General features: G+C 38.0%; 1 protein-coding gene across 1 annotated transcript in view; it reads right to left on the minus strand.

Moving 5' to 3' along the window:
- adamts3 (ADAM metallopeptidase with thrombospondin type 1 motif, 3) overlaps positions 1-14952 on the minus strand; it is a 159765-nt gene that overhangs the window by 126701 nt on the left and 18112 nt on the right. Inside the window, exon 4 of the mRNA XM_052556227.1 lies at positions 13431-13587. Within this exon, the coding sequence (XP_052412187.1) occupies positions 13431-13587 (157 nt within the window). The remainder of the gene's footprint in view (positions 1-13430; positions 13588-14952) is intronic.

Raw genomic sequence — 14952 nt, forward strand, 5'->3', positions numbered from 1 at the left:
GAACATTTTTTTGATAATTATTGATCTAGACAGTCCACAGAATATTACTGCAGTGGTTTGGTTCCGATCGGACAAAAAACCTAGGACTAGTTCGCAAAAGTAGTTTTTTAACATATTTGTGAATAACAATTGAACGATTTGATTGACAGCAATGGTTCTTGAGGCAAAGTTGTGCATTATGAGGAGATCTATCAAATGATATGCATATTGTGTTGATATGTGAAACACCACGTGATTACAGAGCCATAAAACTCGTTAGCGCCAACTAGTGGCCGATTTCTTTCAAAATTCTTACAGACCTTAAGGTTCACGAGTCGAACGTACCCAGCGAGTTTCGTTCCGAACAACATCCGTTAACCCTTTCAAATAGGTGCTTAAAATTGTTTGGCCAATGGCAGCCATGTTTTTTGAGATATGCAAATGTACTCATAGGTACTTGTGCCCCTTCAGACCAAGACACTGCATACCAATTTTCAAGTCGATCGAGCCAACGGTTGCCTAGTTATAGCCATTTATGTGTTTTTTAAATCTTATTGCGCCCCCAAGTGGCAGAGATGCGCAATTTTTTTTTATTTGACCAAAGATTGAGCTCATACATATGTGTACCAAGTTTGGTCAAGATATCTCATTCCGTTCAAGAGTTATATTCAAAATAACATTTGGCTAACGTTAGCATAGACGCTTTTTGGCGTACTGTTTCGCGTAAGAATCGAAATTTCAACTTTTTTTTGATAATTATTTATATTGAGTGTCCAGGGAATATTTCTGCAGTGGTTTCGTTCCGATTGGTTGAAAATCCTAGGACTAGTTCGCAAAAGTAGGTTTCGGATATAGCTCGATTTTGCGAGAAAACGGTGCGTCGTAGAGCAAAAAATGCAGATGTGCACTTTTGTTCGGGCTAACCCAAGGATTGCAACGATGCCTTGTTTTTGAGTCTACGGCTAACGGTTTACGACCTGCGGCCAAAAATGTCAAAAATTTTAGTTTTTTGCGCTGTAGCGCCCCCGTTAGGCCGATTGGGCCGGTTCTTTGTATCTGAGTAGCGAGCAAGACTACTACCATCTGACCAAGTTTCAGCTCTCTAGGCCTTACGGTTTGGGCTGCACGTTCAGTTTTAAGGCGGAAAAATAATAATAATAATAAAAATCTTAACAATTACAATAGGGTTTCAGCACTGCGTGCTTGAACCCCTAAAAATAATCCAGACAGTCCTGTTTATGACTGTTACTGTTAATACATTTGTGATTGAATCTCCATTACGGTGTTTTTTTTTTTTTTTTTTTTTTTGGATTGTATGTTTGTTTTTAATGTGAGGGGGGTGGGCACATAGATATTTGAATATATTTGAATACATTGCATGATGTTCGATATCTGTTTGAATTAGATTTTTCTCAAAAGTGACAACCCTAATTGAAGGGCAGAGAAAGAAAGAGTACAACTTTACAATCCGTATACTGTCTCTTGTAATCGCTCAATCAGTGTTTTAGCCATGCAAAGACGTCAATATAACGTCTTGTAAACGATTTCATGAGAATCGTATCAAATCTTGAAATTTCTGTGAAAACCCAGCCCTAATTACTCCCGAAGATTCAAAGCTCCAAAAATTGTTTTGCATATATGTTGTTGTTGTGGATTATGCTGTAAATATAACTAATTAATTAGCCTTGTACCACGCTACAATCCATCACAGTCACAAAAGGTCACAAAACGCTGGATTTTTGGTAGTTCCTAGGATAGCAAAGTCCACTAAAAGAGGCAGAGCTTTTTCATGACTGCAGTTGTATCTGATAAAATGTGCATCATTATTATTCTTTAGTTTGGGTTAAACTAATACATTTTACTTTGTTGGAACAGCAGCTATGCTAATTATGTCTCTATTTGTTTCTCTGTTTTCCCATGGCATTTACATCCCGTGGTAACTAGGATTTACACAAGCTCCAGTCTGGATCCAGAACACCTGAGAAGAGATGATGCTGACCGCTCAGAGGACCTCAGATGATACTAACCCTGAAACAACATACAGAACTAACAAATATTGCTACATACTATGCAATCACATAATAATTGCTGTTAATAGTGTTCATTGTCTGGTTGACTACATCTTGTATACATTTTTCTGAAAATTCCTTCACCACGCTACTACTAAATATTGTAGAAACTTAATTTTCTGTAAAGTTGCTTTGCAATGGTTTTTATTGTAAAAAGTGCTATACAAATAAACTTGAATTGAACTGAATTGAATTGAATTGAATTTAATATAAGTTTGTTTAGTGGGTTCAGCTCTCAAAGGCCTTCTCTCAGCCTTGCATAAGACACCATGAAAGTGGAAGAATGAATGTCTATAATTCATTCATGAGGATGAAAACCTCATGTGGTGTGTTATCCTTCACAAATATTGCCCGTTACGTTTCAGTGAGTGCATGGAGCTTGAAGGATGATGGGATATGTCATATCTGATGACTACACAGAGACACTGAGACAACTCTATTGCCTGTTACGCTTTGTTTTCCAGCATGGAGTGGCCCATGGGGATGACCTCTTAACAACACAGATGTAAACACCCCAGACACACACACACAAAGACAGAGGGAGAAACAAGCCATGAAGTTCTTTTCCAGACAACATTTTGTCTCCCCAAAACAAAAACAGATGTGTCCACTGACGGAAATGCAGCTAGGACCTAATAATGAGCATAAATAAGTCAGGTACATTTAAAACATAAAACTCTTACTAGAAAACAAACATTAAAACATTACATATAATAAAGACACCAGGAGCCGCAAGATAAACATCGGTACATAAAAAGAAAAACATTATAAAGAGTCTATTAACATTCACAAAGTAAACCAGCTGATAACAGCATAAATGCATAATATTAGTGCCTTGAAGGAGGTTTTTACTCATTTACAACTAACAAGTGGGGCATGAAAAGTAACTCTCTACATAATATATACCAATCAGTATCTCAAGTGGAATACATTCTTGGATGATAACCCCAGTCACTGGGCATGATCTCTGCCAGATTTCTCTCTTTTCTTTTATTTATGTTAATAAATTACTCATGGAATAAAATACCCAGCAGTTATGACATCATTCTGTAGGCCAAGAATTCAAAATTTTTTGTCTATTTGCCAGTGTCTAATTCCAGCATACCCTGCACAGACAGGAAAGAAGAAGGGTATTGTGGGATGGTAATACAGACGGTCCTTTTTAACTGCCAGATGGCATAGCAAATGGGTGATTCAATGGAACAGAGACAGAGTAACTTCCCAACTCTAATGACACATTCAAATGATGTAAAATGCTTTCAAGGTTGCCCTCGGCTTGACACACTTCAGAGCCAAGACTAGAGGAAAATTATAACAATGGCTCATGGAATAAATGCATCAACTATTATGACTTATTTTTTAAAGGGAATATGGAAAGAACAGTGCCTGAATGATTCATTTCACAGAACAATTCTCTTGAGAGGATAATTGTGCCAATTCACTACACCTAACACACAATATTCTCCTGTTGACTTGCTGGAGTTGTACTTTGACAAGAAAGGTACTCTGATGGAGAACTGGAGGTCTGCACATACAGTACCTCTCCGTCTCTCTGATTAAAAGGTCAAGCTTGACAAAATAAGCTGTTGGTTTTTCCAATATTCATATTTTCCTTGAGAAGATGTACACATTGCTAAATGAGAGCCATGGCTGATATTTATGTGATCGCCTTTTTAAACTTTGCATTAGCCATTTATCAGAATTCATTGTGTGGCGTTTAGTTTAATAAATGTGAGGAGCTCCTCAGCCGAGGAACCCATTTCCCATCATTAAACATTAATATTTCATTACAAAAGGAGGCTTTAGCCAAGAATAACTGATGGAAGCATGTAATTCTCTCTTTGACTTGAGGGTCAAAATCATTCATAGTACAACACTGCAGGAAGAATTATGGAAACCAAAATCCAAATTCATTAATTATCTTCATACAATATGATGTACAGTAGAAGCGATCAGGTATGATTTCCAGTTTCCTGCTTCAACTAAAGCATTAAAGAATTAATTTAAGATCCCCAGGTAAGATCAGTGCCATATCCCATTAAACTTGGGGGATTTTTAAACCAAACAGTATATATCTGAAGTTTGCAGTAGCTTACCCAAAGCTTGCAAAACCCCCAAGCAAAGCACCAAACCCCCAACTGCTCCCCAGGTGCCGAAGCATAAATGGCTGCTCACTGCTCCGGGTGTGTGTTCACTGCTGTGTGTGTGCACTTTGGATGGGTTAAATGCAGAGCATGAATTCTGAGTATGGGTCACCATGCTTGGCAGTATGTCATGTATATATATATATATATATATATATATATATTAGGGGTGTAACGGTTCACAAAATTCACGGTTCGGTTCGATACGATACACTGATGTCACGGTTCGGTTCGGTTCGGTACGTTTTAGATACAGCAAAATGTAAAAACATCTCAACTTTTCAGAATGCTGCAAGCGCACCGCGGGTCATGTGACAAGAACTAACCAATCAGCTTCATCCTTTCCCGTAACAACGTTGAAAACTCAGCCAAGATGAAGGAACAGCTGTTCACAGTTGTATATGGATTGCAATTTTGAAATAAATTTAGTAGCAGAGCTACTGCAAGCGATTTTTAGAGCTTGCAAATCCATTTATCATTCGCTGAAATTTCCGCGTCTCATGGAGAGAGCACGTCATTGTTGCTTAGCAAAGACAGACGCCTCATGAGCGCTTCTGCCCGAGCGCTTTGGAAAGGAGGAGAAAGACGCGCTTAGCGTTTTCCACGCGTTTTTAGGCGCGATATGTGAACGGCCCCTAAGGCGCTCGCTCACTCAGCACGCGCTGAAGGCTCGTTGCAAAATGTCTAATGCATTTAACAGACCAGAAATATAAGATCCTAAAATAACCAACAGGTCTGGTGTGGGTGCACTTTGGATTCCCTGTAAGCTATAATACCGGTGTCTAAATGCTGCAGGGATAGTTTGTTGCGTGCTTGTTTCTCATTTTTTTCGTCTTTTCCCAGATACTGACACAATAAGGTGATGTCAGCGTAAATGAGTTGACATGTTTCAAGTATTCCCGCTGGTGTTTTTTTTTTTTTTTGTTTTTTGTTTTTTTTGTATTCCCGCTGGTGTACCCTGTCATGTTGCAGATGCGACATACCGTTGTTTTTTTATCCACCACTCTCTTGCCATCACCATTATAGCTTAAAGGGAATCCAAAGTGCACCCAAACACCAGACCTGTTGGTTACTGGAGGATCTTCTTTTTTCTGGTATGTTAAACACATTGGCCATTTTGCAACGAGCCTTCAGCGCGTACTGAGTGAGCGAGCGCCTGACTGAGTAGTACCCTAACATAAACATATAAGTTGGTGTTTTTCTCTTCTTCGGGAGTGTCAGGGGCGTTGCCTGTTACGTCGTTTGGGTTATTGGGCTACCTTGTTGAACGCATATCATTATATTTCTCTTTTTTTTTTTTTTTTTTTTTTTTTTTTAATATAATGAATTAGTCCAACGAACCGTTCGGTATACATAATGCGTACCGCGTACCGAACCGAAAGCGTCGTACCGAACGGTTCAATACGAATACGCGTATCGTTACACCCCTAATATATATATATATATATATATATATATATATATATATATATATGTATATGTATATATATACTCTGTACTGTGCCTGGAGTTCGTCCATGGCTAGGGCATTCCTTTACCCAAGACTCAGGTATGTCCCTAAAGCGCCCACTTCATGGCTGGGTCCCATTTTACTGCAAGTCTTTTGTCCTACTCACTTCCTGGGAATGCCTGGGAAGAATTAATCTACTCTGCCTACTCTGAGAAAGGGTTTCAGCGACCAAGCAAACCCTGAGTCGGTGGATGGTTGACACCATCACACTGGCTTATGAGTCCACTGGCCTCCAGTCACATGTAGGGGTCAGAGTACAATAGACTCAGTGGTCGTGGCCCTTCAAAATGTTTGTGCAGCGGCAGGCTGGTCCTCTGCGCATGCATACATCCATTTCTACAGCCTGGACCTGATATCTGTCCCAGGGTCCCAAGTTCTCTCGGCTTGATGTGCTCGCCAGACACAAAGCAGACAGGTATTCTTGTTCCCAAAGTTTTCAAAACAGTTCAGGGAACACCTCAAGGTTACGTATGTAACCATGGTTTCCTGAAGGGAACGAGACGCTGCGTCTCACTGCCATACTCCCAGCAGGTGCTCACTTCCGCAGAAGCTTACATCTGTGCTTGCCAGATGCGCCTTTATGCTTCTCAGTTGCTCACATCACCCTGCTCAGAACGTGGTCTTGCCATGGAGAATTCCCAAAGCATTCCATGCAGCATCTCGTTCCTTTTGGGGAACCATGTTTACATAAAAGACATTTTCTTAGACATGACACTTGCATCTTACCACATGGAGGGCCATCAAGTGATGCTAGAAGCCCTATTTCATTCCACAGTATTTTAATGACAGCTTTAACTCATCCATTTGGTTGCCCATTTTTGTACTGGTTAATTTGTAACATAAAAGGACAGGAGTCATTTGTAAGGGTTAATAATTAAAGTGGTTAGAGCATTAGATAAAAGAGAACATAAAAAGTCCCTTCACTTGCTTCTAAAATGACTAAAAAAAAATTCCTACAGTACCTTGTGAATATAAGAATTTGACTTAATAACAAGACGTTGCTATCATCATGTAATTTGCCAAGATCCCTGATCAAGAAATTTTCAATAGCATCATAATGAAATATCTGGCAACTGTACATGGGTGGCTAAAGACTGCTAATCAGCAACTGCTTAATCCCATGCAAATCGGCCATGTCTGTAATTTGTAAAGTAAAAATTTGGAGGGTTTGATAGTATTTTGGGTGCTGTCATCATATCTCCACACCATACTATTTGCAGAAAGAGAAAGATGAAAAGGTTTTAAGGTTAGTGTTTATTCTGACCTGGTGAAATGTAAATGACAAGGTGCAAGAAACTATATTTCTATTTTAAAAATCAATCTGGACCATGGAAAAAAACTCTCAAAGCTTTGATATCCGGGAGATAAGTCAGTGAATTCGAGTAAAATCACAGGCTTCGGTTATCCCGTGTGAATGCACCACACGAAATTAAGATGTGGGGGGGGGGGGTTTCAAAATCACACAAGGTCCCTAGATAATACTAATCCTGTTTGAATAGGACTTAAGATGATGCCAGACCTCATCTCCTATGACTTTGTTTATACTAATGCAAACATCTATAAAAACTTCCTTCTCGTAATTGCTGGTGCAAATCTGACTTGCTTTTGTGTTTTCATGTGTCAGTGGTGGGTTTTTATTGTGATCATGTGGGCTGGAAAAGAGGCTAGCTTTCTATTTAGTTCAATGAAAGGGAACTTTAAAGCCTTTTATTTTGGATGTGGGAAAAATATTTATGTTGACCTATTTGACAGCACAATGGAAGAGGAGGGGGCTTTTATACTGGCTGTTTGAGGGATATCATTACTCACAATTTGGTGTTAGACTACTTAACCACATAGCATTACGCTGCTGAACTCTAAAGTGTCAGAAAAGCCAACTGTCCTTGCTTGTGCAGCTTTCACTAAGTGAATTCAAGGTCTGAAGCACTGGAGACAGATGATGGCCAATAAGATTCAGAACCTAGTAAATAGTCACCGCTATGTGTGTTAAATTTTCAAGTATTTGAATGGTAAAACAGTTTTGAAGAGCAAGCTCAATTTGTTATCGTGTTTCAATTTTGACCACAAATGTGCTCTTTGTAACATGATAGTCATCAGCTGTCATTTTATATTAAAATAACTGTTTTGACACATAAATCATAAAGATTTGAAACAACATAAGAGTGATTGAGGTGACAATTCACAATTTTTGGTTGAAATTTTGATTCTACAACTGCGTCAGTTTATCCTTATCAGATTAGGCTTTAGTTTTATGACAGTCAAAATCTCAGTGTTTCCTTATATCTTCACAGCAATGAAGAAAGGACAATAAAAACAATTAAGTCCAGATCTGAAGAGTTTAATCTGCGAAAAAGATTACTGTTGTAGAAAACTGTTGTCCTACCATTGATGATCGGTTTTTGACAAAAAGTCATCCACAGATAACAGCTCTCTTTATCTCACTATGTTGGTCACACCTTTTATAATTGGCTTGCCATTTTCTTGTATCATCTGACTAGTGCATTGCGGAAGGATTATGTGTCTAAGTGGATGATTCATTTTCCTCAGCTGTTTGTATTGAAGGCTCCCCCAGTTCCTTCAATCTCAGTGAGCTCCATTTCAAACATAAACCATTTTCCATTCACCAAATCTGGATCAACCCCTTGAGATGCTGTAGGGTCGGATTCAAAAGCCAAAAGTGCTACACCTCTATGCTTTCCAGACCAAATCTGACAGGGATTCTCATAGGCGCAGTCTCTTTGTCCCTTCCTTCTTTCTTGATTACTGTCAGGACCACTTGTGGTCAAAGATGACTGACAATTAGCATATAGTTTGGACTGGTGGTATGGATCTGTTCTGGGCAAGAACTCCTTGCGGATCCATGCAGCCCAGCACAGAGCACAGAGAGCAGCAATAACCTCCAGGGTAAACAGAAGAGAACAGACATAAATGAACTGCAGATATCATCAAGGCTTTTTCAGTAATTCAATGTAACAATTTATAAATTAGTCTGATTCAAAAGAGAATCAGAAGGCTGAATCCTGACTGACAAGAGGAGGAGTATGGGATGGAAGTGAGTAATTAGCTATTGAGCAACGTGAAAGCTGGTGATAATATTGAAGGACCTTATATGAGTATGATAGGTGTCGCATAGACGTGGATCAGCTCAGAGTCAGCTGTTGCAATCTTGACTAACGTGACCTGCCAGAACTGATGCTACGCTTGATCTAAAATGTTTCATTTGAAAGCCTAGAAACTGCAGCATACTAACAGACGCCTTGCCCAGCACGGTATGCAGAGGCTGTCAACCACCGTGACTGTGATTCCCTTTGGTTAAACTCATCTTTCCAGGGGCTCGAGCCAATCTTTACGGCCAGTGACAAATCACCTGAGGAGTAACCGAAACATGCACTGCAACCATAACAAAGTAGGTGTTCAGCAGCCTGGCCTGCAATTTACACTAAATGGGTTCATCAATGTCCTGATGTTATCTGCTCCTCCAGACCTCATGACCTTTCAGATAGATGACTCAGAGTCTTTGGAGGCTGACTGAATCTAAATTACGTTGGAAACTTCTGATTTGTTATAGAAAGCGAGAACTATGTGGCAAGTCTGTTATAATCTCACAGCTGTGCTTCACGTTGTTGCTGTGTCATTAAGGAGCTCCATTATCATCATCCATTACAGCCACTGCACACTACACAGACACGTTGATAAAGCTGTGTGGTAACCGTGTTAAGAAGATAATGGAGTTGTTCCACCCGCTTTCAATTCAATCCTCGACATGCTGAAATTTATCTGCATGAAAGAAAAAAACATTAAGAGACATTTTGTATTCTGTGGCCTTGGGGAACGCTTACTATTATTCACACCCAAAACTGTGTTTGTATAGCACGGCTCAGATAAGAATTATCGTTCGGGTGATTTACTTCTGTAGCTTGTGTAGTCAGAAGAGCTCAGTATCACAGAATGAGTTTGACTGAATAAAACAGCATGGCCTGGATTATGTCAACTGAGAGAGGGACGGCCTGTTGCTAATCTTGTTATGAACTGTGCCATCCGAATACACATCTCTGAGAAGAAATCGATTCAAAATCAGTGTGTAAATCTTTTTGACTACTGCCAAACACTATACGGTTGCACTTTGTTGTGATTTTCATGCAGACTCATTACTGAAAAAAAAAAATGTAATACTGAAATGATGGAAAATATTTACAAGAACAATATTTCGAGTAGGAGCTGATGCTCTTCAAAAAGAAGAAAGAGTATGCATGGTAAATATGCAGGTATGCAATACAATTTTAAAATATAATATATACTGTAGGCATATATAATTACATACATAAAATACGAACCAAGCATCTGTATATTGTTTACCTTACATAAATTCTACCTTTTTTCTCCACAGGCAAAGAATGATAATTTGTGTAATTTTCTAGGGTGCAACAAACCCACTTACATTTAAGCACCAGGCATACTCATTTATCCAAAGTGCTTTACATTGCATTCAAGACATACAGAATCAAACCCCATGACCTTGGTAGTGCCATAATCATGCTTTACCGCGGGACAGGAAAGACACTTAACAGTACACACTTGCAAATGTAACCTGATCGATACTTTGGTCTTTTCTTAGAGCTCTAGACACATTCACTTAATGAAGGATAACTTCTCTTTTAGTCAGGAGGGCGAGCAGAGGCCCTTACCTATGTACCATGGAAGGAGCTCAAATAACGCATGGCTGGAAACAGCACCATAAGGCTAAGTAACTCAGCAGCATTCTCTCCTCTCTTCGACATCTCAGACAGCTCACAACCACACCAAAATTCGATTTGTGATGTTTTTGAAAGACAGCTGAATGCAGGCATGCAATTGAGTTTACAACATCCTGGGATGAATGGGAGGCAGTTACTCTTAGATCCTTGTATTTCCGATGTGCATGAGACCAAACCCCATGAAGACGATACTGTGCTAAAAATACAGCTGTGCCCATACAACAGGCAAGAAACACACTGCCGACTGAGCTTTAAAATATTGCTGTTAATTTCCTCACCCTCAGGCCATCCAAGATATCTTCAGTAGAACAGTAAATAAGATTTTTAGCTGAAACTATGGTCCTAATTTATAGCATGTGAATCAAAGGCTACTGTCACTTTAGAGTCAAAAACCATATACTGTACAGGAAGACAAAATTAATACATCTGTCAATCTATTAAGGTAAAACAAATCATTCTGTGCAAGAAACTAAACATTATTTACATTATTAATTACATTAACATTATTAAGTTTGGAAAACTTATTATTTAAACTAAAACTATCATCATAGGATCAAATATGGCGGTATTTTGTTTCTTTTTGAGTCGAGAGTGACTGTCAGTCATCTGAAAGTGAGCTTTGATTGAGCCACAAACTGTTTCAAAAGGTTTGGGCCGAAAATAAAAAATAAAAACAACAACAAAAATAATTATTTGTTTGCAGAACGGACACCTCTGGATCATTTGCCTGAGTCTATGGATTACAGGTAATAATGCTGTAAATAATGTTCAGTTTCTTGCACAGACCAATCGTTCCACTGCATAAGTCCTCAATATATTGTCAGGAGCCACAGGTATTCATTTTGTCTTGCCTGTTTTATGTTATTCTGATTCTCAAAATGACATTGACTTGCTTTTTATAAATCGCCAAGCACCACAGTTCTAGCTCAAATCCTTCTTTACTTCTTGGACAGCTTGAGGTTGAGAAAATTAACAGCAAATGTATATTTCTGGGTGAACTTTCCCTTTAAGACCTTTAGAGAGGTTTGTCTCCACAAATGGATTCATAAGTCTTTAACGGAACACTCACATACAGCTGAATATCGTCAAGCTTTACAAGTTGTACGCAAACATTCACAAGAGGTTTGATAATGGCAATCATTTACGGTACACTGTACAAATTAAGAAAACCTTTTGTCCTCTTATCAATTACACACTGTGATTATCTAAGCAACAGGAACGAAAGCGTAATCATCCCTTCTTAAGGCATGTTTCCCACCTTCATCACCATGGCAACTTGTACTTGCACACAAGCACTTGACTCTTTAGAAGCGACTGAATTGAGAGGAACTCTCAAAAGGTTATAATCACACAAAGAGCTCGACTTCCCAAAGCTTCCCACTGTTCGAACGTGATTATAAAATTACTCCAACAACAAAAAAAGTTGGCTGTGAATTGAAAGTGCTGTCAGTCATTCACGTTGCCCGGTGGTGGTTTGTAAAAAGGTTTGTGTGATCTGGCTGAGAAGATTCTGTTCAACAATAATGGGCAGGCCCACCTACAAAGAATGTCTGACTTCAGACTTTCTGGTATGCTTTAGTACGCTGTACATTTCTTAAAAGTGCTATGATGCATTTGAATTTCTTTTAGCAAAAGGCAATATAAATCTGGTGCAAATAAATACTTTTATATCACTACTACTCATATGGAAAGCAACAACAACAAAAAAAAGCACATGTGCATTCAATTCATTTCAGGACAGGTTGTATTCATGTGATAGAAGACACAATTATGTTACTAAACAAGTCAGCAACTTAAGTCAGTTATTATTTACAACAGTTACAAAAGCAATGCAATATTCTACTAATATCATAATATATATTGTATAGTATATTTGTCACGCCCTGTTGCCTGCACCACTGTCAGGCTTTAAAGGGTGTTCCTGTGTTTAGTGTTTCTGTCTGTTGTTCCGATTATGGACTCCGTTTTTGTTATGAATGAGTAGCCAACAGGCAGCGGGTCCAAATGCAGTTTAAGGTCCTTTAATGACAACCCATTGAGATATACATCCCAAATACATGACGGAACCAAGAAAGGAATACAAGAAACACAGGAGATAACACTTATCAACAACAATTCACACTGACAAAAGCAGGCCAGGGCATAAACAAACACAGGACCAAAAAGGAAATGGAACACAGCTGATCCAGGTACACAATAATGAAAACACAGCATGATGGAAAATGGAGTCCATAAGCAGAACAACAGGCAGAAACACAAAACACAGGAACGCCCTCTAAAGCCTCACTGTGGTACAGGCAACCAGGTGTGACAATATTGCTCTAATCAACAAAGTGGGTTAAATTAAGACCTGAAAATACAGAAAAATCTAATAGAAATTCAAAGTTTTAGTTTTGTAAAATTAACATATACTGTATAATGAAAAAAGAAAATATCCAAGAAATTAAACAATTATTTTAACTCTCAACTTTCTCAACTTTTTAACAACTGTCTCTCAAATTGCCATACTGATAATATAATAATAGGTTTATTAATATATAAATATAAGTAAAATTATAAATATATTGTTTTTATATTGCAAATCAGTGTTGATTGAGTATCATTCAGATACTATTACAGTTTTTCTTAATATTTTGAATTCTATTTTATTTTTATATTTACTGATTTAATGTTAATTTTATTTAAAGTTTTAGTAATTTTGTTCTGTTTGTTATTTTTATTACTTTTTGTCTATATCATTTTTACAAATTTCTATTTCAGTTTTAGATATTTTAGTACAGCAAGTCAAGTTATCAATCATCAGTCAACCGCAACAATGGTTCAGTGGTTCCTTGGCTGATTTCAAATAAAACATCATTAAATGATTTACAATAAAAGGCTGTGGAAAATCCTAAGGCTAAGGCAAACACAGGAAATGGGATAAGGCTAGAATAAACTGATGCACACAAGACTTCAATAATCCAGTGTTACGTACCAATCGGCTGGTAATCCAAGGAGATGTCGGAAGGCACTTTCAATACTGCAGACCTCCGGTACACCACATGCACTCTTCCCGTGTCCTCGTGTTCCTGTGTTCCTCGCTCCAGAGGCTCAATGAAGTACTCATCGGAATCAGTTCGAATCATTCCAGCCTCAGGAGAACAAAAATAAGAATAATTGTTGACAGAAATAAAGGGGAAATTGAAGTTGCTCTAATCAAAGACATATCTAGAGACTAAACCTATAAATAACTATGACAGATAGATAGGTTTGACAGTTTTTCATAAATGTAGGTGACAATAAATCTGGACAATAAATCACACATCATAGGTTTTTTTTTTTTTGGAAGGGCAGAAGCTCTATTTATCACCCAACCCTCATCCCCTCATTTACTGTCATCGTTCAGTCTAACATACGGTAACAGTCACAGCATATTATGAACAGGCACAGAACTCACAGCTCACATCCAAACATTCCTTCTCCTCAAAGTTAAGCAACACATTTTCAGCCTCGTGAAAATTCTATCAAATTGTGCTGATAAAAGACAGTCCAGTCTGTGCCTGGAAGCCCCGATAACAAATGAAAACACCAGAGAGAGTTAAATGTTTGATGTGGTTGTCAGTGAATAATCAGGGGTTTGAATCTCCTCTCGTCTTTCAGCCTCCTATTAGTTTCGAAATCAAAGGCATCTTTAATTTAAAAATGCTTTCAGGATACAAAACGCACCAACACACACAGTTTTTTGTTTATCCTGCTTAACTCAATAAACTGATTAGATATGTGCTGACTTGTTTCCTTAATGATTCTGAAAAACTTGCATTACCGGTTTTTAATTATTTATCACACAAAATTATTCAGAAATCAAAAAAGTGGGAATAGAAATTTCTAGAATCAAGGGTTTAAATATCTATCTATCTATCTATCTATCTATCTATCTATCTATCTATCTATCTATCTATCTATCTATCTATCTATCTATCTATCTATCTATCTATCTATCTCTTTCTCTCTCTCTCTCTCTCTCTCTCTCTCTCTCTATATATATATATATATGTGTGTGTGTGTGTGTGTGTGTGTGTGTGTGTGTGTGTATTACCAATTTGGCTTTTTTCTCAAATTGCCATACTGATAATATACTAAATATTTAATGGAAAAATATAATAACATAGAATAGCTGTATTTTGACCATTGGACCCCACTGTATATTACTACATTCTTTGTGTTTTAAATAAGGCAATAAACTGCAAAGCAGAAGCATTTTTACAAGTGGTCTTTTTATTAAATCACTGTATATTATTGCATCCTGCATGTTTCAACTTATGTACAACATGTGCGAGTCACTACAAATCATACTGACATCACACCAGACCATCTCGACTTGCAATATGTGATCATACATGTAAATGTGCTCACTTCTGCAGTGTGAGTTCGTATCCACAACTGTGTATTTGTTTCTGTGCACGAGAGTATTCGAATATACAGTACTTCAAGTGTGTGTGCATGGACCGACCTCCTTG

This window comes from Carassius gibelio, chromosome B5 (assembly GCF_023724105.1).
Source record: "Carassius gibelio isolate Cgi1373 ecotype wild population from Czech Republic chromosome B5, carGib1.2-hapl.c, whole genome shotgun sequence".
In the NCBI taxonomy this organism is placed as follows: domain Eukaryota; kingdom Metazoa; phylum Chordata; class Actinopteri; order Cypriniformes; family Cyprinidae; genus Carassius; species Carassius gibelio.